The 25532-nt window shown below is 43.9% G+C and overlaps 1 protein-coding gene across 29 annotated transcripts in view; it reads right to left on the bottom strand.

Annotated features, from left to right (window-relative positions):
- Positions 1–25532, bottom strand: part of FRMD4A (FERM domain containing 4A) — a 589108-nt gene that overhangs the window by 181323 nt on the left and 382253 nt on the right. For 28 of the 29 annotated variants that reach the window (XM_070255327.1, XM_070255323.1, XM_070255306.1 and 25 more), the window contains one exon: positions 7068–7133. In XM_070255327.1, coding sequence (XP_070111428.1) covers positions 7068–7133 — 66 coding nt within the window. Of the gene's footprint in view, positions 1–7067; positions 7134–11603; positions 11914–25532 lie in introns of those variants that run through there. The other variant, XM_070255333.1, reaches the window with a different exon arrangement.

The following is a 25532-nucleotide window of genomic DNA, read 5'->3' as shown; positions in this document are numbered from 1 at the left end:
TTCTGAGGTCCCTTATCTGCCAACACTTCCCATTGGGCTACTTTGGAGAATACGTGGAAATGATTTTGCAAAGGCATCAAAGAAAAAGACAACTCAGCAGTGACACAAAAGCGAAAACAAAACCATAAAATCAATTTTGTGGAGGGTCATTCCCGGAAGGGAAGGAGATGTCCTGTGTCTTCTCCCAGCTTTTCTTTTCTCTCTCTTGACATTCAGTTTGAACCACGTGAAACTGTCCTTTCAATAGGTTAAAATTAGCATCAAGGGAGAAGCGGGCACAGAACTGGGCGTGTGCAGAGGATGGCAAGATGGGGGAGGGGCGCGAAGAAGGGGTTGTTGCTAGGCAACCAGAGCCTGGACCCCAACAGCCCCTGGAGATGATCTTCTCTCCTCACCCTGTGCCTGGCTGAGCAGTCTGGTCCTGGAGCTGCGTGTGTGTGCGCGTCTGTGTGTTGGGGAGGGGGGAGGTCCCCAGATGATTGCATCAATCTCATGTATCCTGACACTCCTCCCTCAGTCACAGCCCCATGGGGAGACTGGGATTCTCTTTTGTTCTCAACCAGAGCAGAGCTCACCAACTCTTCCGTAAAGGCCCTGGCTGGAGAAGGGGAGCTGTACAGGTCCCTCTCTCCTTGCCAAGGGGAAACTCATTAGCTGCTTGTGTCATTCCAGAGTACACTTTATGGACTCTTTCTTATTCCTCTAAGCCACTAAATGCATTTTGATTACATGTAGAATTACCATGATGTCATCTTTCTCTAATCTATACCTTAATATCTATTGGCTTCACCATGTGCCTTTAAAATGTTAAATATTATCAGCCACTCCCAGGGGCTGGAAAGACATCTGTTTGGCTCATTTGGTGGAGTGCCCCGTTTGCAGAGAGGAGCCTAATAAATGATGATGGCAATCATGGTAAAGTTTGAAGTCAGCCCACAGCAGTGCTGCCTGACACCCGTTTGGCTCTTGTTTTATGAGGTGGCCTGGTGGCCTGGGAGGTCCTGGACAGAAGGTTCATAACACAGAGGCCCTCGGTCTGTTCCCAGCATCTGCACCTGGCTTCCCGCCCCCAGCTGAGACTGTACCTCCTGGTGATTCAGACCAGACAGGAGCAGATGGCAGACCTGGCTCATGCTTCACTGGAGGGGCCAGCCAGCAACTCAGACCACCCTTCTCAGTTGAGAAGATATGGAATCAACTCTGTATTCTTTTTTCTTGGCAATGTGTGTTTTGGGGAGTTCCTAGTTTACTTGTTAGAGAGAACAATCCCTTGTATTTTTAGAGAAGAATACTATAAACCACGGAAGTAGCTGAGAGGATGGGGTGTGAGGGCAAGCGTGTACGTGGGTGTGTGCACACATGTAGAGAACACAGGTCAATTCATTTATTCTAGGTAGCACCATTAAGAGTTCCAGATTTTTTTTAAGTCATATACAGCTTTGTTTTGTTTTTCTTTTTTGGTGCGGAAGAGTGGCCCTAAGCTAGCATCTGTTGCCAATCTTCCTCTTTTTGCTTGAGGAAGATTGTCCCTGAGCTAACATTTGTGCCAGTCTTCCTCTATTTTGTATGTGGGACGCTGCCACAGCATGGCCTGATGAGCAGTGCGTAGGTCTGCGCCTGGGACCCAAACCCGCAAACCCTGGGCTGCCGAAGCAGAGCACACAAACTCAACCACTCATCAGGCTGGCCCCCATATACAGTTTTTTTTTTAAGTCCATTATAGGCCAGGATATTTACTTTGCCTTCAATGTCACTTTAGTCAGAGCCCATATTAACTTACTTCACCTTTAAGATGGAGTTATCACTAGCATTGTTGTCAGACAGAGAAAAGTGCCTAGAAGCAACAGTTATTTAATCTGTTAAGTTCAAATAAAGCTGTAAAGTTTCTTCCACACTCAATACCTGAGGCTCACCCATGATGTGGGAATCCTTCATCATCCCGTGTCACATGTTTAAATCTTCACTCCATAGATTAGAAACTAAAAGAAGCGAAACGACCTGGGTAAGCCCATCTTCAGTTCTTGACCTGAGATGAGGTTCAAAGTCTAAGTCCAGGTCATTTATGATGCTGGTGTTGGGGGCCAACGGAGCTGCCACCTTACAGGTGAACTACATCATGTCTCAGGCTTTTACTGTATAAAAATCATATTCTTATGGTGTATGTGGGATGCCACCAGAGTGTGGCTTAATGAGCAGTGCTAGGTCCACACCCAGGATCTGAAACTGCAAACAACGGGCCGCACTACGCCACCGGGCCAGTCCTCTGAAATTTTAAATTTTTTAGTAGCCATATTAAGCAAGGAAAAAGAATCAAGTGAGATTAATTTTAATTATACGCTTTCTTTAACCTAATACACCCAAAACATTTCAATCTCAGCAAGGAATCATCAATATAAAAATCAGTAATAAGACATTTTACTGTTTTTTTCATACAAAGCCTTCCAATTCTGGTGTGCATCTTACACTTATAGTACATCTCAGTCTGGAGCCACATTTCAATGCTCCAACCAGACTACACAGTGCAGCTCTAAATCTTTCCTGACGTTTCTGTCCTGCTGGTTTTCTCAGGATTAGGAACACTGTGTCATGTACATAATCTGTCTACGGTCGTTAATTCTCTTGAGAAATACCAACCAGTGGAAGTTTGCTCCACTTCTCAGAATCATAGGACACTCTGTTCCTCTATTTTAACAGAAGTAGATGGTTATAAATGTGCTGCCAACCCACTGAGAGACTGGGTCAGAGGGCAGAGACCTGGTAATCCTGGAATACTGCCTGACATCATGGGGTGGGGTCCTAAACAAAACAAAAAGTGAGGTTCATTGTGGCAGAGTTGGGGGGATGGAGAGGACTCAAGATTTGTTACGCTCTATCACCAAAGGGAAGAAATTCTGCCAATGGAACATAATATCTACTCATCTAAATTGCTGAGAAAAAGCCCTGACATGAGGTGGCCCCAGGAGCAGAAGGTACACGTCTATTTTTCTCGTGCTGGCCCGTCTTCCTGTAAGGCAGGATATCCTACAGTATCATAGGCCTCAAGAGAACCTAATAAGGAAGGGCTACCCTCAGCCATTCCAACTGAGTGAAAATCTATTCTATTTTTAAGAAACCCAAGAGAAAGAGTCCGGAATCTTCCCTCTGAATGTCTTCCAGGACTCCATCTATGGACCCTCCCTGTCAGGAAATTCTTCTCAGTCTTATTTAAATTATTCTCCCTAAGGCTGAAGCAATTTCCCTTTCTTTGCTTTCAAAATGCACCCCTAAGTATGCATTCAGATCACACAAAAAATGCAGAAAGTCATTTTAAAGGAGTAACCACAGAAAGACAAGACTTGAGAAGTTCAGTTTAATACAGAACACACATGGTGCCCTCTTATAGCTACGGAAGCTTCAGGAACAGGCTAACTGAGTCTTACATGACGGCGGCCTCTCGTTTCCACGCTGGCTTTTTCGAGTACATTTCTTTGAGTACATTTCTGATTGCTTGAGACAATTTTAGATGACAGGGCCAATGACATTGTCTCCGGTTTGGATGGGAGGGTGACAGGGCTGAATAACCTGCCACCCATCATGAGCAAAGCTGCAGGCTTGATTTATTACTGAATGCTCACATCATCCTTCCAGCTGTCCTCAAGTGGAATTTAAGGACTTAAGGAGTCACGTGGTAACGTCGTGGGTGTCAGGGACCCGCCTGTGGATTTAGAGATGAGCCTTTCAAATATTAAATCTTAGTATATGCACTCTTGACCTTTGCCCTTTCTCCCATACGGGTAATGTGGGATTTACTGAGGGCAATCACGGATTTGGAAGCACAGATTCGGTAATCTCAAAGGGCTTTCTAAGAAGCATTAAATATTACGATTATGGTTATTTTGCTCTGCAACCCAGAGAAAGGAAACGCTACCTCTCCAGTAGCCATGTCTACAGCACTGTAAGAAATTACCTCCGGAGTTGTCTGGTTGCCAGCATCCTTCTGGTAGGAAGCAATTCTTGATAGTTCTTGATTCCAAGTCAGCTAACTCTTATAACACTTGTGCTGTTGGAATTCTCCTGTTTCTTAATATTTGAGGTGTCACCTTTGACGTATCTGTCACCCTGTGAGTTTAGTGGCTGAAAAACTAGACTTCCCACCTCTGCCCCTCCTGACTAACATCTTTCAGTCAGTCACCCTTGTGTAAACCTGTCTGCTTCTCCGCGGGAGGTAAGCATTTCCTCGAAAGCTTCCTCTCCGTCTTGTAAACCTCATCAGGTAAACGGTACCCACGCCTTCCCATCTCCCCAGCTTCAGGTCAAAAGGCATTGCTTAGTCTAAGGCTTATCACAAATATTCTGAAATGGTTCTTAACAGCAGCAGCCACAAAACCTTCAGCACTCAATATGCTTGAGTGACTAAAGCGTAAACGAATCTGAAAGGTTGTCACTCTACAAACTTAAAATACCCAAAAGAGGGTTATGGGGTCCAAATGTTTTCTGCTATTAAAAACATTAGATTTAACATTATTAAAAACCTAGAGATGGGTTCAAATGGGCTGGAGAATAGGGATTCCCTCTAGAAAGGATTTTGTCAAAAGAAGATGATCCTGGACAACAGAACGTTGTAGAGGAGAAGAAAAGTCCTATGATGAAATTGGCTTTTGTTCAATAGTTTTAACCTGTTTCTCCAAGTTTTGCTGAAGCCCACTCCATCCACAATCATGCAGAAAGGAGTTTAGAATCGTCCCTTCTTTATTTATTTTCTTTCTGTGCTAAACTAAACCTCTTGCCAAGCAACTGGTTCTATGGCAAGAAGTCCTTTGGGCAAGTAACACCAGGGCATCTTAGGATTCGCCCGGTCTTTCATTCAACAAGGATTTAGTTCTTGGCATATGTGCCAGGCATTGTGCTGGGTCTCGGGGATACACAGTGATCATCACACCGACCCAGCCTTCAAATTGATAGAGGCTCTAGGAAAAGCTGACAAGTGAACCGGGCGGGGTCAGCAAAGACCCAGACTTAGGAGGGGCAGAGGGTGGGACCAGGGAAAGCTTTGAGGGGAAAGTGCCTCCTAAGCTGTGCACTGAGGGCCCAACAAAAACCAGGCAGGTACAGGGACAGGAGTAAGAAGGAAAATGTTCCAGGAAGAGGGGATAACATGTGAGGCGTGTTCTAGAAAGGAATGGAGAGAGTGTGAACTGCTCTTGTTTGACCTAATTCAACATTTTCTTGATTGCGAACGGTTGGGGACGACCTTTCCAAAACTGTGCACATCAGTAATTAAATATCTTTTCTGTGACTCAAGTCCACGTCAGATGGCCTCATTCATATTTTCCCAGGGCAGGCTGGCCAATTGACTGCAACTTCACTGCCACTTGAGGTCTCCTTTCCTGTCTCAGAGAGCGGCTGCTTTCTAAGCCTCTAAGTGTTGATAGGAAAAAAGCATCTAAAACACATCAGCCCACCCACCTTATAAACTCTTCAGGCTGACTCTGAGCAATTTAAAGTTTTAAATGCTTTATTAGTGATTTTGCTAATTGAAGAGATCTGGCTCACTTCATGGTTCCTGCCTACTGTCTTACCCCCTCAAATCTCATCCACAAGTTCGACTCTTAATAACTGTAAATCTTGGAATTAGCCTAATAAGGGCATAATCCAAAACACAGGAGAACTCTATACACATGGATAAATTAATCACAGCAGTTATTGGTAATAGTGGAAAAATTGTAAAAGAAAAAAAAAAACCTCTTAAATGGGTAAATGATTAGATAATAATGGTATATCCATTTCGGCAATTTATGCAGCTATTAAAGATGACAATTTACAGCAACTTGGAAAACACTAGTGAAAGACAATGTTTGGTGGGAAAGTAAAATATATAGAATTACACACATTATGATCACAACCATGTAAGAAATATAAATACAACAAATGCTGGAAAGTGATCTGCTGAAAATGAGAATAGCAGTTGAATTAGTGTGCTATGGTTATGAGCTTCTTCCTATTTTCTCTGTTTCCTACGTTGCAGTTATAATGCCTTTATAATTTAAATCCTATTAAAAGTATTAATTCTTTAAGTTAGCCATTTGAACATTTTCAAATACAAGCAGCACGTACAGGGAACAGGAGATCAGAGTATTTACACGTGAATCTCCCCATCGACGCAGCATTATTTCCCCCAGTGAATGAGCACATGAGCGTCGTTTCAACAGTGATGAACAGTAGCTTCTTCGTGGCAAAATGTGATGGATAATGAGGAGCACTGCCCTAAGAATCTGACAGACATTTGAGAATATCAAGCATATTCTATATTTAAGCACATTCTAAACATAGAACTATATTAGTTATAGAAGTTAGAGTCAAACAGTAGATTTTGAATTAAGCTCTTTAAATCAAGTTTGGATAGTTCATCTTCCTCAGGGCTCTGGGTAAAACAAATGATTTTTTTCAAGAGTAAACAGAACAAGACCAGGGTCTATGATTCTAACGACTCCTCTCACTTCTCTGACACTGATGTCTTCTTAGTTTGGAGATAAATTGATTGATTTGCTGTGTGTCAGTTTCTCCAGATGTTCAACAGTGATGGCAATACTGATCCACGGGATGGGGCAAGGGGATCACTCAGCTCTTAGAGGGAGACAGAGCCAAGAGACTGCGTCTCTTCCTTCACATCTAAAAACGCTTAACTTGAAAATAAAGAACTGTTTTCTACCCCTCTCTGAGCAAAGACAACAACTAAACCAGTTTTAGTTGCAGCAAGAGTTATTTAGGTTAGATTATAGGTTAACTCCTTCCAAGCAGAAAGAATAGCTAATGGCAGTTATGGAATTTCCTTTTTGAGACATTGGCAACAATAGGTTAGATACACATCTGGCCTTGAATGGCTCAGGCACGGTGTACAAAGAAACAGCATGCACAAAAGTAGCACGCACGCAGACAAAAATACCACGAGGTGTCCTACTCCTTCTCGCAAAGATTTTAATAGATAGATTTAAACACAGTTTACATTCTCCCCCTCCCCTCAGCTGAATCAAAGTCTGAACCATACCAGTCTCAGACGAAACTCAGAAAGTTGGCCAAAAGTCATTTACCTGTACTAGGAGTTCCAGCTTCCTGTCATCAAGAAGATGTACTTGACATCGACGGCCCTCCGTCATCTAAGAAGAAAGAGAAATGATGGTCACTGAGAGTCTAGCAGCCCGACAAATGGTTAGAGGGTCCCCCATGCTGGACTCCACCAGGCATACTCCTCTGGGCCAAACTTCCCCTGGGAGTAGGTACTATAAAATGCCAAGAAGTGGCAGGGCTGGTTCATTCATTCATTCAAAAACATTTATTGGGCACTTAATATGTGGCAGGCACTATTCTGGGAGCCGGGTGTACAGTGGCACACAAGACAAGGTCCCTGCCTTCATGGAGCTTACATTGTTATGGGGAGATGTAAAATAAATTAGCAGAGACATATATAACATAATATCAGGAGGTGATAAGTGTTATTCATGCTTCAGTCATTCTTCCATTCAATCATTTTGTCACAATGCATTAGGGCCAGACCTCAGTATCCGGTTTCTGCCCCCTCTGGACTTGTCCCTCTTACTGATCACCAGAGAGTAGATGACCACCCCTTTGGCAATTGCATTTGCTTTCTGTGTTAATCATCCTTTTTCCTCGTTTAGGACCCTATTCCCTACAGAGATTTACCAATGATAGAGAAGCCCTGGAGAAAAATGCTCAGAGCTAAACCTGACCCTGAACCCTTGTGCCTTTCACTATGAACGTCTCTGTGCCACGTAATAGAAGGAGCAGCTAGGCAGGCACCAGAGCCCAAGTTGAGTCTTGGCCATACCGGCTACTGGCTACAGGACTTTGCACAAGCGTCTGTTATCTCTGTGCCCCGGTCTCATGCACAAACACGAGTGGGCTGGGCCCAATGGGGTGCTGGTGAATGTTTAATAACTGGCATTCTGGAAGGAAAGAGCCTTAATTTGTACCATTTGCTGGAGCTCTGGTATCAGCCTCAAAGGAAATCCTCCGAAGAACAAGCCTTCTCATAGATGTCAGCTGGCCAACATTCTGATCAAAAATTGTCTTGCTCTCTTTGATATGTGGAAATATGTCTCCACTTATCTGCACTATGTCTGACTTCCAGCTACTGTCACACAACATTGATAGCCTTTCCAACAGACAGATACAACAGACATTGATAATCTCAAGAGCATAGATGACAGCGAAGTGTAGTCAAATAATTAGGAAGCGATGGATTTTGAGTATTTACTACCTTTGTTTTTAATATAATTTATTTACGTCTAAATTTATATAACTTAATTTTAATAATGGCTATATCTTACAACTCAAATGCAAAACTCGTGAAAATTAACAACTGACTCTCACAAGTGGGTATGAGCTGGCTCCAACACCACTGTCTGGACCAGAAGACCCATAAGAGTCTTTCTAGCCCTTGTACTTTTATATGACTCTGTAGCCCTCACTGAAGCCACTTTCTTTTCTCCCAGCTGCCACTCACGTCACACAGATCAAAAGGAAGGACGCACATGGGCAGATCCTGTCCTCTGGTGGGGCATGGCCATCAGAGTCGCTTCTCATGAGCACTTTCTCCAAGAAAGATGGAAGAGAGAGCCTCTTCTCTTCTTGTTCAGTGGGGCTTATTCTCCAATGATCAGCATGTCCAAAGCTGTCATGTACTCCCATGAGAAAATTCTCTTTTTCCTTCCTCAAAAGAAGCCAACCCATCATGCTTCATTCAAGTCAGATGTCCCTACTTATGGGATCTAAATCAAAACAGCATGTCCTGCTTGGATGGGGCTAAAGTCAAAAGTCTCTTGAATCTAAGTTATAAGAGTGACTCAGCAGTCCCCAGCTCTGAGAAAAATCATCAAGAAAAGTTTCACATACTCATAAGCACTCTAACAGAGGCTAAAATAGAGTACATTTTAAGGAAAAACTTTAATCCACAGGATTGCCATTTTGCACAAAGCAGGCAGCTACGGACATGAGGCAGGCCCACATAAAGTCCTTATTCACTCTGAACCCTTAACTTCAGGTGTTAATTGCCTTAGTAAATTCCCCTTAGAATCTATCAACTTTGTACATGATAGGCACCTTAGTTGATTGACTTAATTTAAAAAAAAAATCATCAGCCTCAAAAAATAAACAAGTGGGACTATATCAAACCAAAAAGCTTCTGCACAGCAAAGGAAACCATCAACACAATGAAAAGACAACCTACCTAATAGGAGAAAATATTTTCAAATCATGTATCTGATAACTGTGAAGATCCAAAATATATATAAAAAAATCCAATTAAAAAATGGGCAGAGGATCTGAATAGACATTTTTCCAAAGAAGACACACAGATGGCCAACAGGCTTATAAAAAGATGCTCAACATTATTAATCATCAGGGAAAAACAAATCAAAACCACAAGGAGATATCACCTCACAGCTGTGAGAATGGCTGTAATCAAAAAGACAGAAAATGGCAAGTGTTGGTGAGGATGCGGAGAAAAGGGAATCCTTGTGCACTGTTGCTGGGAATGGAAATAGGTGCAGCCACTATGGAAAACAGTAAGGAGGATCCTTGACAAAATAAAAATAGAACTACCTCATGATTCAGCAATTCTGCTTCTGAGTATTTATCCAAACAAGACGAAAACACTAACTCAAAAAGATATGTACCCTCATATCCACTGCAGCATTATTTACAACAAAGAAGACATGGAAGCAACGTAAGTGTCCATTGATGGATGTATGGATAAAGAAAATGTGGTGTGTATATATACAATGGAATATTATTCAGCCATAAAAAAGAATGAACTCTTGTCATTTGTGACAACATGGACGGACCTTGAGGGCATTATGCTAAGTGCAATAAGTCAGACAGAGAAAGACAAATACCGTATGATCTCACTTATATGTTGAACCTAAAAAAAACCCCCCAAAAACCCGAATTCATAGGTACAAGGTAAAGATTGGTGACTGCCAGAAGTGGGGAGATGAGGGGTGGGCAAAATGGGTGAAGCGAGTCAAAAGGTACAAACTTCCAGTTATAAGATGAATAAGTCCTGGGCTGGCTCCGTGGCCGAGTGGTTAAGTTCGCGCGCTCCGCTGCAGTGGCCCAGGGTTCAGATCCTGGGCACGGACAGGGCACCGCTTGTCAGGCCACATTGAGGCGGCGTCCCACATCCCACAACTAGAAGGACATGCAGCTAAGATATACAACTGTGTACAGGGGGGGTTTGGGGAGAGAAAGCAGAAAAAAAAAAAAAAAGATTGGCAACAGTTGTTAGCCCAGGTGCCAATCTTTAGGAAAAAAAAAAATATGAATAAGTCCTGGGGCTGTAATGTACACATGGGGACTACAGGTAATAATACTGAATCGTATATTTGAAAAGAGAGTAGATCTTAAAAGTTCTCATCACTAGAAAAAAATTTGTGTGAGGTGATGGATGTTAACCAGACTTATTGTGGTGATCAATTCATAATGCATACAAATATTGAATCATTATTTGTACACCCGGAACTAATATAAGAAGTCAATTATATCTCAAGGAAAAAGGAAAGAAAAAAACTTTTACAAAGTAAGTAAATGACTTTGCTGGGAAAAAAGAAATCCATCAGCTTCATTTTAATCACTCCCCTAAGTTCAATGAAAGCTACCATAATTTTAAATTAGACTAAAATATGTGCTGCCATATCAAAGTGTATAAACAATTCTTTCATCAAAAAAGTAGACCAAGGGGCCAGCCTGGTAGCGCAGCGGTTAAGTTCACATGTTCCGCTTTGGCAGCCAGGGGTTCGCCGGTTCAGATCCCGGGTGTGGACATGGCACCGCTTGTAAGCCATGGTGTGGTGGCATCCCACATATAAAGTAGAGGAAGATGGGCACAGATGTTAGCTCTGGGCCAGTCTTCCTCAGCAAAAAGAGGAGGACTGGAGGTAGATGTTAGCTTAGGGCTAGTCTTCCTCAAAAAAAAAAAAAAAAGTAGACTAAAAATGTTCAGGTTCCCACAGGTCAATTGATAGCAACTGTACAGGTACTTTGGATAAAATTTTAGACATTCAGCAAATCAGTTCTTACCAGAAAGAACCTAAGTTTAATGGTGTAGAAATTCCACAAAGGAAATTGCTACAACCATCTAGCACATTATTTTGAAATTCCTTTAAAAACACTTATTCCAGGTTTGAGAAACTCCTCTGAAGGGTGGGGACAGGGGAGGATTTTAAGAAAGAAATTCCGCTTGTCCTGCTGCACATTTAAAAACTTATTTAATTGAAACCAATTTAACTTTTTAAAATGCTGCATATTTAAAACACAAAGTTCTGAGTTTCATTTTATTGTAAAAGGTTAAGGATATAAACATGTTCTTGAGTTACTTATTCAAATGCTAATAAATTTTATAAAAACAAAGGAAAATTGGTATCTGAAATACATTACCATATCAAATAACGTTTTACTCACAGCAAGAAAGAAGAGGCAGTATATCAGTTTCTCAAAGTATTTCAAAGCATGCAGTGTGACATGCCACTGAGTTCATACCCATCCTGAAAGTTTACCCTGAGGTTCTCATTTTCATCTGAAACATAAGATCCTCATTACATAAATCTCACCTTATCTGCTCAGCAATCTAAGGAAGTTACTACGCATCCAGATGTTAAAATCTACCTAGAGTCTTCCAACTTTATTCTTCTCTTCGAAGAACTTCAAGGCTAAGTCCTGGGGAACTGATAAGCACGCTCCCTATTTTAACAGGGAATTTATAAGCTGCCTTCCTTGTGGAAGGCAAAGCGTCGCTGAAAAAAGTCAGCACGGAGAAGTGAGTCTCAAGAGAAACTCGACTTTGAATCATCACAGTTTTGAAAGCACATCTTTCTTTTAACAGCCCTGCTGCGGCTTTCTGCTCAAAAGGGAAACTCGTCTGTTGTCCTAGACTGAGGTCAGATCGGACGGAGTATCCTGTTCTCATCATCAGTTCAGAGAAGGTTTACCATTCTGGGTGTGTGCGGACACACAGTGGACATCTGTAGCTTTGTGTGGCTTGCCAGGCATACTGAAATTTTCTTTTGAATACTAACAATTGTAAAATGATACTGCTTTCCTTGTTTTCATTTTCAGCTGCTCAGGCACAATTGGAGTGCTGGCATCACCCTCAAAGGAAATCCTTTTGGAGAACAAGGCTTCTCATAGATGTCAGCTGGCTACTACTCCAACGTAAATCATCTTGCTGCAATACAATTTTATGCCAAGCAGAGGCCCGCCAAGTGCGCTGTGATTCTAAAGGATATGCAGAAAAGCGGTATTTCAAAAGTGAGGTGTCTACCCCATTTATCCAACTTTGCAGTGAAGACACACACTGAATCATGACAACTATGCATAAACATGGAAAAATGCATTTATGATACTAGCTTAAATGAGCACAGCAGAATATGAAATGATGTGTGTCCTACAAAAGCAGCCAATGAAATTGTCATGCATATGGACAGGAATCAGGAGGGAAAAATAAAATAGCTGATGCGTTCTTCCCCACCCCACCCGAATATTAAATAACATGTCATTTCTTTTATTTTTCAGTTAAAAAAATGTAAAAAGACAAACTTTATCTAGAAAAATGAACGACTGTGTTTGAGGTCAGCCATAGGCAACAAAGCCCGAGAAGCTTCCTTCTCAGCAGATGCGTTTTGGATTGCCTATGGTTTTAACATATCAAACCACATCAATTAATGTACAAATGAGAATTATAATTTGCACATAGGTCAGAAATCTGAAGACTGAGGTCTGACACATTCTCACCCTGCAGGCGGAACTTATGGGAAGCCCGTTGTGACCAGAAGTGGTTCGGGGAGCACAGAATCTGAAAGGGAGGAACTATAAGATCGAGCTTTGAGGGTATTCAACTATAAGAGCCTGATATATTCCTGACGGTGGAAGGGATGACTGTCCAAATGTGGCAGGGGAGTCCCCTCTTCAGGGCATTACTAAAAACCAAACAATAACTACGGCAATTTTGGGGTGCTTAACATGGAGAGGCACAGGGGGCTGAGTTCAGCACGTGAAAATATGCTTTATTAAGAATATCTTCTCTTCAGTTCAAAACTAAGCAAACCCTGGGGCTGGCCCCGTGGCCGAGTGGTTAAGCTCGCGCGCTCCGCTGCAGGCGGCCCAGTGTTTCGTTGGTTTGAATCCTGGGCGCGGACATGGCACTGCTCATCAAACCATGCTGAGGCAGCGTCCACATGCCACAACTAGAAGGACCCACAACGAAGAATATACAACTATGTACCGGGGGGCTTTGGGGAGAAAAAGGAAAAAAATAAATAAAAAATCTTTAAAAAAAAAAAAAACTAAGCAAACCCTATTTCAATAGGCTTCTCATCACCACCTTTTTCTCTATCTATCAACTCTCCCTCTCTCTCTGAGCTACCTGTTGGAAGATCTCGCTCCCCTTTTTCATGCCCCTTGCCAAATATTTTATATACTATGCTATATACATGTGGAGGAGGCACTCTGAAGAAATAAACCTAGTTTCACTGTTTATAATATTTTCATGGAAAATAATGCAGTTGTGCTAATGACTATAGGGTGACAGACCCTGAACTTAGAAAAACGTGGTTTATAAAAATGAAAACTAAAAAATATTCAGTTAACACATGTTACCATTATATTGCCTGAGGCTAATTTATACTGAAACTGTTATCACTAAGACACGAGGGCTGGGGTGAGGGTGGGGTTGGCCATGGGGAGGAGAGCTCTTAAAGTAACGTTCACAGGCTGCAAAAACATTTTTTAACCTAGTTACCACATGGCTACTTGTTTACGCCTCTGTGCACAGTAGGTTACGAAGTTGTGATCCATAATCATTTTGGAGACGATAAATTTATGAGACAATAAATCAGAAATATTAAAGCTTCACTAGAATTGTACAAAGCAAAGAATTAACATTTCCAAGACATGCTTTCTTTAGGAAAATTATCAAGATTGCTCCAAACAACCTGAAATCCCATCCTTTAAAATTTTATCCTCAAATAGAAAATTCTAGTTTCAAAAAGATCCAAGCCAGGCCCAAATATGGAGACCTAAGTCTTACAGCATGTCTTCTCGAAACATCCAAAGGCTGCCGGATATATTACAGCAGCACCTCACAATCTGCCCTTTGACCCGGGTGATTTCGTGGCTCAGAAGGAAATGCCAGAGACATGAGTACAACTTCCCAGTGCAACTCATTGTTGGAGCTTCTGCTCCCTGGGTCACCTCTACGTGTCACATCACTCTCTCCATTGCAGTTTCCTCTTCCGACAAATGAAGGTTCAACAACTCATCTAGGTATCCTAAAGTTGCAAGATCCCCAAATCTCAATAATCAGAAAACTGTCACACTCAGGAGATGATGGAACGTGCCATAGTCAGAACGGCCCCAAGAAACTCAACCCCACAGTGAATAGGCAGATAGAAAGGACTTCAGGCAAATTAAAATTTGTTAAAAATATGCATCCATTCACTGCCATGGAAATGTCAGATATAATAACAGTCATTATAATGTAATATTATATTATAAGAACAGAGCATGAGGGGTCTCTGCCCAAAGTTTAGAGGTATACTGTCCACTTTTACTATAATTTTTCCCTTTCTCTGATTTATCTCAAGCTTTCCTTTTTGTCTTTAAGTGACATCATATTAAAATCAGATGACAATAGAAGGAAAGGAGATACAAGGTCTAGACACCAAAGTCTGATTCCAAGAGAATGGCCTTGTCCTTACTCACTCCATGACCTCTGGCAAATTCACCTCTGTCTTTACCATGAGTCTCCCGGATTTAAAAGAAGGACACACAGGCGTGTCCTTGAGGCTCTTGGCTGCTGAACACATTTGTAACTTAGAAAACTCAGATGCAAGTGATTAAGCGAGTGGCCCCTATTAGAAACAAATTCACATGGCAAGGCAATGTAATACAAAAACTGAAACAGCCTCGCATTCTTCAAAGCTCAGCCCTCTGCAATTTTGCATTTGTGAGGTCATAAGTGGGGCTAGCGGAGGACCTTTAGAAAACATATTTTAGTGCTGCTGCTCAGATCTCTGTCTGTCTTCAGCAAAAGGAAATTGGGTTTTCTCTGGTGATGCAGGAAGAGATGTCGTGGTGTCTTGGGTGCACTCAGGGCTCAAGGATAGCGTAGGGCAGCTGCGTCTGGGGTGGCATTTTAGTCTCCAACTCTGCTGCCCTGAAGACCCCTGCTGTGTGCAATCCAGCCACAGGTCCTATGGGATAATCCATTGCAAACCTCTCCAGATGCCACAGCAGGACAGAGGGTCAAAAACACTGACCATCAGTCTCTGGGCCTAAAGTTTAGAAGACGAGGAATGGACCCAGACAGCTAGGAGGTGAGGCCAGCCCGGAAGCTCCACTGACAGTCTCCTGTGATCCCAGCAAAGAGGAACCCCGACCCAAAGCCAAGAAGGGTATTCTTTTCACCTCCCAACAAGACACTACAGTTTGAGGACAAGCTATTGATACTAAGGTCGGACAGGTGCATCTCAGACACGGAAGGTCAAGGTCCAGTTGGTGCATTTCAACCCCGGGCCAGCGGAGGACAGACAATCGCTCTCCCCTGTCTGAGAGCCAGCCCTCTGGCCAGATGATAGGGGAGGAAATGGAGACAAGAGCCAAATGCACAGGCCCTGGAGTTATCTTCTGCACCACCGGCACCACCGCGGTGAGCGCAGAGCAGCAAGCTCACTTCAGCTAAGTGCAGTCGAGGCGTCCACGCCCCTGGAAGGTGGCAGCATTACACCTCACTCTCTGCATTACATTCTAAGTAGCTGGATGCCCAACGAACAGTGACTTGACTGTCACACCTGGGTTCGGCCCTGCTAGAGTATCTTCCGCAGACAGGATTTTCTCTACCTCCATTTCCAGTGTATTATTAATACACTTACTAACACTTATTCACCACACATCTGCAAGCTTTCGCTTTCTACCCAGGCCTGGGATCCCAGGCATCTTTGGTTCTGCAAACGGAAGAACTGGTGTCTCTGAAGATACATAGAGACCGAATCCTACTTGACGCTGGATTGTATTACTGTTATTAGTATTGTTCGGACAGGGGTCCGGGAAGGGAATAGAGTCTACTCCTTATAAGGGAAAGGGAATTGGCAATTTCAATCAGAAGCAGAGTCCTGGGCCATCTGAACAGGGGAAGACTGGAGACAGAAGGTGGGACCCTGCAGAGAGCGGAATCAGAGCAGATCTGGACGGACAGCCTCGGGGAACACAGGCCCGAGGAGGAGATGCCTGATGTGGCAGGAAAACCTCTCCTGCATCACACACCCACTCTTGCTACCATCTGTGAAGGAGGAACATCTGAAGGTCGGATAACAAGCCCTCTGAGACCCGGGTCACCTCACCAGATCCGGTTTTCTCCAACACTCTCCCTCCACCAGTCCCCTTGGTCCCGAGACTCAGCCCCTGGACTTCTCACTTCTGGTCCTCTGAGGGCCACCCTCTCCCTTGCCTAAGGGCCTGGCCCAGGCTGCCTCCTCTGCCTGCAACACCTGTGCTTCATGCTGGTACTCAAGAACCATCCCTGCACGCCTACTCGAGGCCACGCACAGAGCCAGGTGCTGGAGACACAGCAGTGACCGAAAGAACCGTGGTCCCGCTTCTTAGAAGTCACTGGCCTGAGGGAAAGACGGACACTCACCTGTGCTCATTCCTCCAGACTCAGCTTTGCAGGCGCACGCACCTTCTCCTTGCCCTGGGGGACTGCCCCACCCCAGCTGGCAGCTCCCCCAGCTTTGTGTCCACTCACAGTGGATTTTCTGCTACTGTGAGAGCGGGTGAGAAAGCCGGTCTGGACAGGATACAGCGGGGTGGCTGTTCCTTGTGCTGAGCAAGCACCAGGCCTTCACAGAGCAGACCCCCACAGGGCCCTGGTCCTATGCAGAGGGGGTGCTTCATGCAGACAGGACACCTGGAGGCCCAGTCCTTGTCCCCAGCAGCAGCGGCTCCCAGGGTCATCCTGTGCTAGCCAGCAATCAGCAACAAAGAGCTGATGTAAGGAACACCGCCCTTGGCCTAAGCAAGGCGGATTAGGAAGGTCAGTGTATGACATGTGGGACAGCATTGGCGGGGACAACAAGAACCACCAGATCACAGTCCGCAGTGTGAACAGAGGAGATGAAGGCCTCTCGTGCCTGTTCCTCTCGGCAGGTGCACGGTGTCATTCTTACACACACGCTGTTCACAGCAGCGGTGTCCATGCAGACATCCTTCAAAGGCGGCTGAGCGAGGTATAAACCCCGAAGAAACAAAACTCACAAAGAAGTAGCGAGAACCTCAACACCCAGCCAACATCCCACCGTTCTCCTTGAAGTGAGAAAGATAAAAGAAAATAACACCTGGTCTCTGTCACGTGGAGCTTTGGCTTCAATATCTTAGTGACAGAGTTTTCTGGGTTGATCAAAGATGCATTTTACAAAGGAAAAAGTGAATATCTACCCTTCCTTTTGGTTTAATGACTGTACTTGGAATTTTTATAGTAGAAGAGGAAGACTGATGGGGAGTCAGATGGGGACCCCAGACTCAAGGAAAACAGTTTTTAAAAGTCCAGAAAAAAGAGAAAGTTGACTATATGGGTCTCAATGAATATTATTTATGTGAGATGGAGACTTTAAAAGTAAAAGTTTGATAACATAATAAAAATAAAATGGAATGAGAAAGTGGAGATTGAGACACCCAAAGAGCACAAAGTATCTGCACGGAGAACTCTCAGAGGAGACTAGAGGCCAGTGTAACACACCCAGCGTGTCAGGGGCAGTGTGCATTATACAGGTTATGCACCGATGAGGAAGTATCTCAAACTTACAAGGACACGGGTGGAAAACCAAAGCCCGAGATCTAAACCAAGGAAAGTCTAAGGACAACGAAAGAGCCTTTAAAGGTGCGTTCCAGGCAAGAAGAGCAAGGAAAGGAATGTTTTCATTGTTTGGCGCCAATGGATTTTTGTTAAAAGATGAACCTCGGAACTCCTCACCTCCTGTTTTGTCTCGATTTCCTCAACCAAGGGAAATGGCGGGGCTAACTCATGAAAGAAGACAAACCCACCACACCTCTTTCCCCAAAATAAATTCTAGGTGGTTCATAAACTTAAATATTAAAAAGTGTATCAGTGGCCAGCCCAGTGGCACATCAGTTAAGTTTGCACATTCCGCTTTGGCGGCCCAGGGTTCGCCAGTTCGGATCCCGGGGGCGGACATGGCACCGCTTGTCAAGCCATGCTGTGGCAGATGTCCCACGTATAAAGTAGAGGAAGATGGGCACGGATGTTAGCTCAGGGCCAGTCTTCCTCAGCAAAAAGAGGAGGATTGGCGGCAGATGTTAGCTCAGGGCTAATCTTCCTCAAAAAAGAAAAAAAATAGATCAGTAACTATTTCTTAGGCCTTGCTAAGTATAAAAGCAATGGATGAGCCCAAAGGGAAAAATGTACAGATTTGACTACATTAAAAATAACGCTTAAAAAAAAGTAAATTCTACCCTACAAAGCAGCATAAGCAAAAAGAAAAAGCAAGTGCAAACTTGGGGGGAGGATGATAACTATAAGGAGGGGTTAATATGTTAAAGATGAAATTATTTAATTAGTAGATAATTACAAATTAATTAGAAGACACAAATACCCTATGGGAAACAAACAAAACAAAAATGCAAAAGGCTGAAAAGTTCATATTCTTTGACTCAGTAATTTCTCTTCCTGAGAAGAGATCTATGTTTCCCTAGTAATCTAGAGGGTGATCTGGTAATCTATCCTAATGAAATAAGAGGAATGGGGTGAAAAGATTACATGGAATAATGGCCACCATAGTGTGCGTTCATCCAGCAAGCGTTGACAGTGCATTTATCATATGCCAGGCATCTTATTAGATAAACAATGAACTTGATTTTCAATGTCCAGTAGAGGAAATACCCAAGTTAATGGGTGATTACAGTGTAACCCATGTGACAATGGGGTGGGTATAAAACGCTATGGGGTGGAGGTTGGGGAAGACCCTAACCCACATCAGGAGACTGGTCAATGCTCAGGTGAGGGAGTGATATCTGAAAAACAGGACACCACCAGAGGCAACCTGGTATATGAAGGTCTGGAATGAGAGAGAACACGGCATGTTCTAGAAACATCAGCCATGCAGGAGAGCTGGAGCACAGTGGTGGGTAGGCGAGAAGCAGCAAGAAACACAGCTGGAGAACCTTATTTACGACAACAAGGAGCAACAACCATATACCCAGTGCTCTGAGGATGGCTAAGTGACTGATGAAACAGTAGCCGCTGAACACTGTTTTCAAATCAATTAATCCTAACTGATGCAGCCACAAGAGGAGTTTGGAAAGAGGGTTGTAATGGCAGGTGTTGAGTCTCAGGGCCTAAGAAGATATACAAACATTTGGAAAACTGTAAAGAGATACTAAACATAAGCTGTCTTTCTCAATATCTGTAGTACCTGCAATGATCTGTAACCAAACAGAGACAGTGTTTATCAAATTTACAGTTGACAAAAAAGGTTTAGATGGTAACTTCAAAACATAAAACTTGGGATTCTATTGTTTCTAGTTTGGGGTCCTATTCTTAGTTCATGTACTAGAAGCACAACATCCTGAATAATGGAATTAAGAGGCCTCCTACACTCTACTCTGGTTAAACCATCTCTGGAAACCTGTGTTCAACTCCATATTTTATGTAGGAAATGAAAGAAACTGGAGTGAGGCCAAACAAGAGTAGTCAGACTGGGGAAAGATCTGGAAACCATCTTTTCTCAGGACTGATGGAAAAACTGCACACTTAGCCTAAACAGCAAAGGCTCCAGTGGTCTGGTGACCCTATCACCTACTGTCCATGCCCAGACCCTCAGGAGTGAAACGGGAGGCTATGATTGAGTCCACAGAGATAACGGGTATGAACTGGACTGTCCTGGGCATGCCTGGATGTGGGGAACTACTAATTTGATGATTTAATGCTAATTTGACGTTTACATTGGATAATTTAATGAGAAGGGAGAAGAATCTCTAGTTGGTGGGCAGAAACAGAATCAGTGAGTGGCAATTCCAGAAGACACATCTGAATTCAACAGAAGGGAGAACTTTCAAATAAGCGTCAATATTCAAAACCAAATGGGTGGCCCCCTCATCACGGCGAGTCATGAGGAGGGGCCAGAAGCTCACGAGGCAGGGCGGCTGTAGAAAGGCTGCCCAAACTCTGGGGGAAGGTGGGACAGACAGACCCTCAGGAATAAGCCAGGGATGTACATGCACGCCTACAGACAAGAACTCAATGCAAATACGTTCATTCTAGTAACTCCTGTATTTACTTATAATGCTTCCTGTTACATGTCTTTGATGAAACAAATTCACAACATCCACTTACCGCTTTAGCAGACTTTAAAAAATTGATATACAAACTGGCCGCACAGACACATTTTTCTATTTTTTCTTCCTACCAATTTCCTTTGTGTAAATGTGCAATCAAATGTCCTCTGTTTAAAATGTAATGCTGTGTTACCACGTGTCTGTTGCTGGTTTGGTAAAGTATTCATGAATTTGATAACCAAGAACCTCAACGACATTTTCTTGGTAACATGAATTTGCCTATTTTGCTCCAATACCTAATTCAATCTGTCATTTTAAATTTAAATTTTTAAATTTTTGCTTATGTTTTGATCAGCGGGATGAGACACAGCACTATTTGCAACTATGGGTCTCATATAGGAAGTTATCACATTTTTATCATAAATATTTTATTGACATTAAAATGATATATATGTGTAATTGAAATAGAATAAAGTGACTGTCATAATAGGCACTCTATCAATATTTGTAGGTGAATTAATAAATATACATTTAAATAAAATATATCCTTATCTATCATTTCAAGGGCAATTGTGAAATATACGTCCTATTCAACTTAATTTGCATTCAGTAAGATATGTTTTAATTTGTTTATTCTTTAGAAACAGACCCCAAAACCCAGGCTTTGGAACACATGCATCCTTTGCAGTTTCTATTATCCACATGACCACATGTTGAATGAGCAGAACTGACACCAATCTGCCATCAATGGTAGCTGGAGCATCTTGCCACATAGATAAGAATGGTTAGAAATGAGTTTTCCTTCCCAGAAACAATCCTCTTGCGTATTACTATAGTCCTACTCTTCATTATCCCCGGGGATGTGTGGGCCAGAAAATAGTGTTGTACACCATCGAGAGCTATTGGAATTCCATCCTTGGGTCTTTGGCGGCTCTTAAACCACAGTGAGAGAACAGCCACCTAAGAAAGGGGTATATGGCTCACGTGTCACCCGCTTTCACAGAACCCGCACGGGATATGACGCAGCCACTCATGTCCTATGTGCCTGAGTCCAGGGGCCAAGGTGCTCAGATGCCATATCCTCCAGTTTTGGAAGGACGAACTCCAGCCCAACAGCCAACCCTCTTAAGATTCATGCTTCGATCAGATCCAGTTTCCAGTGGCATCACAGCAGAGGAGATGGGAGGGACGTGGATGCCCTCCATCTGGAAAGCCGCCAGTCCTGCAGGTGGTCCCAGTTCCAGGAGGCAGCAGCAAGCCCCGGGCCCTCCCCACCCCAACGCCCCAGCACAAGGTTGCAAGGAGAGCTCGGGAACCTACAGCGCTTACAGTAAGGGAAGTTCTTACAGCTACCTCTGACATCTGTACAGGGCAGTCAATCTGGGCTGGAGGCTGCCGCCTGGATGTTTACATAACCGAGTTCTCTGGAAAGGATTCTGCTGGAGCGTCGCTGGCAGGGACCTCTTGCACTTGCAAGGGCTGCGCTGGCAGCTCCCTGCTTCCATTCATCTTGTTGGAGGTTTCAACACTGGCCGGCTGCCCTGTGAACCACCCCGACGTCTCCTGGAGATCTACTCCTGGGGCTCCTGATGTTGCTGCCGCAGTGCCATGACAGGGCAAGCTCCAGAGCTGATCCACTTATTCCCAAAACCATTTAAAAATGGGGGTGGTGCATCGGGCTGGGAATGAAAGGGAAGTGGAAGGGGGAGAGGATTCCAACCAAAGGGGGGCTCCCCTCCTTTTCACCCCATGGTCCACTAACCTCTCAGTGGAGATGCTGTCACAACAAATAACGCACTGTTTTAAAACCATGGCAAAAGGGAGATCTAAAAATATCCAGGATGCATATTATTCGTGAGCAGTTACAGAAATAAAGATGTTATGTTGTATCTGTTAGTCAAATCAGAAATTCTAATTGGACACAGGCACCATTTCTCCATGCTTTCGGCAGGAGGTAATTATTGTGTTGACTACACATAGAAAAACAGACTAAAACTGAACCTACTATTTCGGCTGTTTCCACCAAAGAAGGAACAAGCGATGTGTTTTTGCCTGTATCGGAACTGATTAAAGATGGCAGGGTTCCTGATTCTCCTCTCTCCTCACTGAGCCAGTATTATTGGGGTCACACGGTTTGTACATGTCATTCGAAACCCTTGGGTAACCAAACTTGAGTGTATTTTCAGCCCACATTTCAGAAAAGACCTGGAAATGAGCTTATGATTAGAGAACTGAGTAGGGAAAGCGAGAATTTTAAACCAGAGCAAATACACGAGGCAGGGATAACGACTACATTTTACATCTTCATAGTGTCTAGCACGGACATTTAAGCACAAAAGTCCCAGCAAGTCTGACTGATGGAAAGGATGGAGTTACAATTCTTGATTGTGGGGATGGATTCACAGGTGTCGACACAGGTTAAAACTTATTAAATAGTCCACTTTAAATATGTGCCGTTTATTTTATGTCAGTGATATGTCAATGAATCCATTTAAAATATGAGAGTTAGAGGTATTCAGAAAAGTGACAGACCATCAGGACGACATGGAAAGTTCAATTGTGTAGCAGCACTTCTCAACAGGTCTTCATACTTTGAAGAATTACTTCATTTTTTGTATCCTCTATACCTTTTATTTGAAGTTCGGTGCTTACGACTTTTCTCAGATGTTGTCATCTTCAGAAAAGAACCATGGGGTCTTTAAATATCATCTATGCAGCTGAGGCCCACATCGCAGATCCAGCCGGGCCTCTCCCAGGCTTGTATGTGACTATATATAAAACGGTCCACTCAACATCTCCACTTGGAAATCCACCCAACATCTCAAACTGAGCGTGTCCCACACAGAATTCCTGACCTATCTTCTCCCCCCAAACTCCCCTCCACCCACAGCTTCCTCCTCTCTGGTAATGCCAACTCCGGCTTTCCATCACCATGTTCTGTTCTTTAGGCCCCAAGTTCTGGACTCCTCTCTTCATCTCACATCCAACTCGGCAGAAAATCTTGTTGATTCTCTCTTAAAATATCCAGACCCTGAACACTTTTCATCATCATCACTTCATCACTTGCCTGATTCTAACAATGGCCACCCTACTGGTGCCCCTGCTGTTACCTCTGCTCGCCTTGCAGTCTGGTCCCCACACAGCACCTAACCATCCCAGTGCAGCCCAAGTAGGAGCAGGGCGCTCCATGGCTCCACACTCTCCAAAGGCCCCATCCCCCTAGGGCAGAAGACTTCATGGCTCCCCGTGTCTCCCACCTCTGTGCCCACCTCACTAGGTCTGCTCTTCCACACTCAAATCCTTGCTGTTCCCTACACATCACTCTTGTGCCTCAGGGCCTTTGATGAGCTCTTCCCTCTGCCTGGAATGTTCTCCCTCAGACACCCACATGGCTCACCACTTCCCATCCTTCAAAGCTTTGCTCAGATATCACCTCTCACAATATCCCCTCCGACTCCTATATTTAAAATAGCAACCTTGCCATACTTCCCATCCTCTGCTGTATTTGTTTTTATAGCAGTTACACCTTCAGCACATCACAGTCTCTTAACGATGGGGATCCGTTCTGAGAAGTGCATCGAATATTAGGCAATTTCGTCATTGTGTGAACATCACCGAGTGCACTTACACAAACCCAGATGGGATAGCCTACTACACAGCTAGGCTCTGTGGTACTAATCTTAGGGGACCCCACATGTATGTGGTCTGTCGTTGACTGAAATGTCGTTATGCAGTGCATGACTGTATATAACTTACCTATTTATTATGTTTATTGTCTGGCTCTTCCTCTTAGAATGCAAGCTCCGAGAGGGCAAGAATTTTTGTTGGTTTTGTTCACTGACACATTCCTGGGACATAAGAGGCATACCAATAAGTGTGTGTTGAATGACTGATTGACTGACTGAATGAATGAAGGAATAAGTGAATGAATTGGGGTGCTCAGGTCCTTTCTGCCATTCTGCCAGCTGGGGTTTGCAAGGCTAACCCTCATACAAAGGACCATGGCTGTGTTGCACCATTCTTAACCTCTTTCCCTTCGACACAGACACGCAACAGAGAAGTGCGAGCTGAAAAGCAGAGAGAGAAGAGCTGACAGACAGTCAAGGACACCAGGTGTAAGCAGGAAAAAATAATTCTAGCTATACGCAAACAAGTAAAGACATGGGACACCACAATATGCGACAAAGAATTATGCATTTATCTTTTTGAGCACCTGTCAGATGCCAGGCATAATATTAAGTGCTACAGAATTAAGGATAAATAAGACAGGACTTTTCCCTTAGAAAGCCTCAATGGGACACAAATGTAAACAGGTCATTCCATTGTACGAGAGCAAACTGGAACCGCGATCTGGGGAGGATGCTTTGGGAGAATAAAGGAGGAAGACTCGGCCTGCGTGGAGGAACAGAAGAAGGCAACACTGGAGGCCGGAATTAAAGAATGAGCAGGGGTCTCCCAGCAGAGAAGGGCGAAGGGGCCTCTCAGGCTGAAGGATGAGCATTTGCAAGAGGCTGACGTCCAGAAAAGGTCAAAGGTGATTGCGGAAAGGCAAGCGTGTGTGGTGTGTGTGTGTGTGTACAACAGACTGAATGTTTGTGTCCCCCCGAAATCCACACACTAAATTCTAGCCCCCGGGTGACGGTGTCTGGAGGTGGGGTCTTTGGGAACAGATTTAGGTCACGGGATGGAGCTCTCATGAACGGGATCAGTGCCCTTATAAAAAGAGACCCCAGAGAGCTCCCTTGTCCCTTCGCCATGTGTGGACACGGCGAGAAGGCGCCAGTCTATGAACTAGGAAGCCGGCCCTCACCAGACACTGAATCTGCCAGCACCTTGATCTTGGACTTACAGCCCCCAGAACGGTGAGAAATAAATACCTACTGTTTATAAGCCACCCAGCCTGCGGTCTTCTGTTACAGCAGCCTGAGCGGACGAAGACAGTGCGTGAAGGTTCATGTAAGAGAAGAAGTTTAAGAAACAAGAAGCCGCCAGGTTGTGATGGGCCTTTTATTCCACATTAAGGACGTGGTCTACAGAAACAAAGGTGGGAGGCGGGCAGAGAGGCTGGAGAGGTGATGTGTGTGTGCGGATGTATGAGAGAGAGAGAGAGGAAAGTGGAAAAGGATAAGCTGTGATGATCTGATAATAACTCAGAGAAAAAGAGGAAGCCCTTGGCGATGAGTGGGGACCTCACT

Source organism: Equus caballus, chromosome 29, assembly GCF_041296265.1.
Source record: "Equus caballus isolate H_3958 breed thoroughbred chromosome 29, TB-T2T, whole genome shotgun sequence".
Classification (NCBI taxonomy): domain Eukaryota; kingdom Metazoa; phylum Chordata; class Mammalia; order Perissodactyla; family Equidae; genus Equus; species Equus caballus.
Note: the sequence above shows the minus strand (reverse complement) of the source record. Positions and strands in the feature narration are given on the sequence as shown.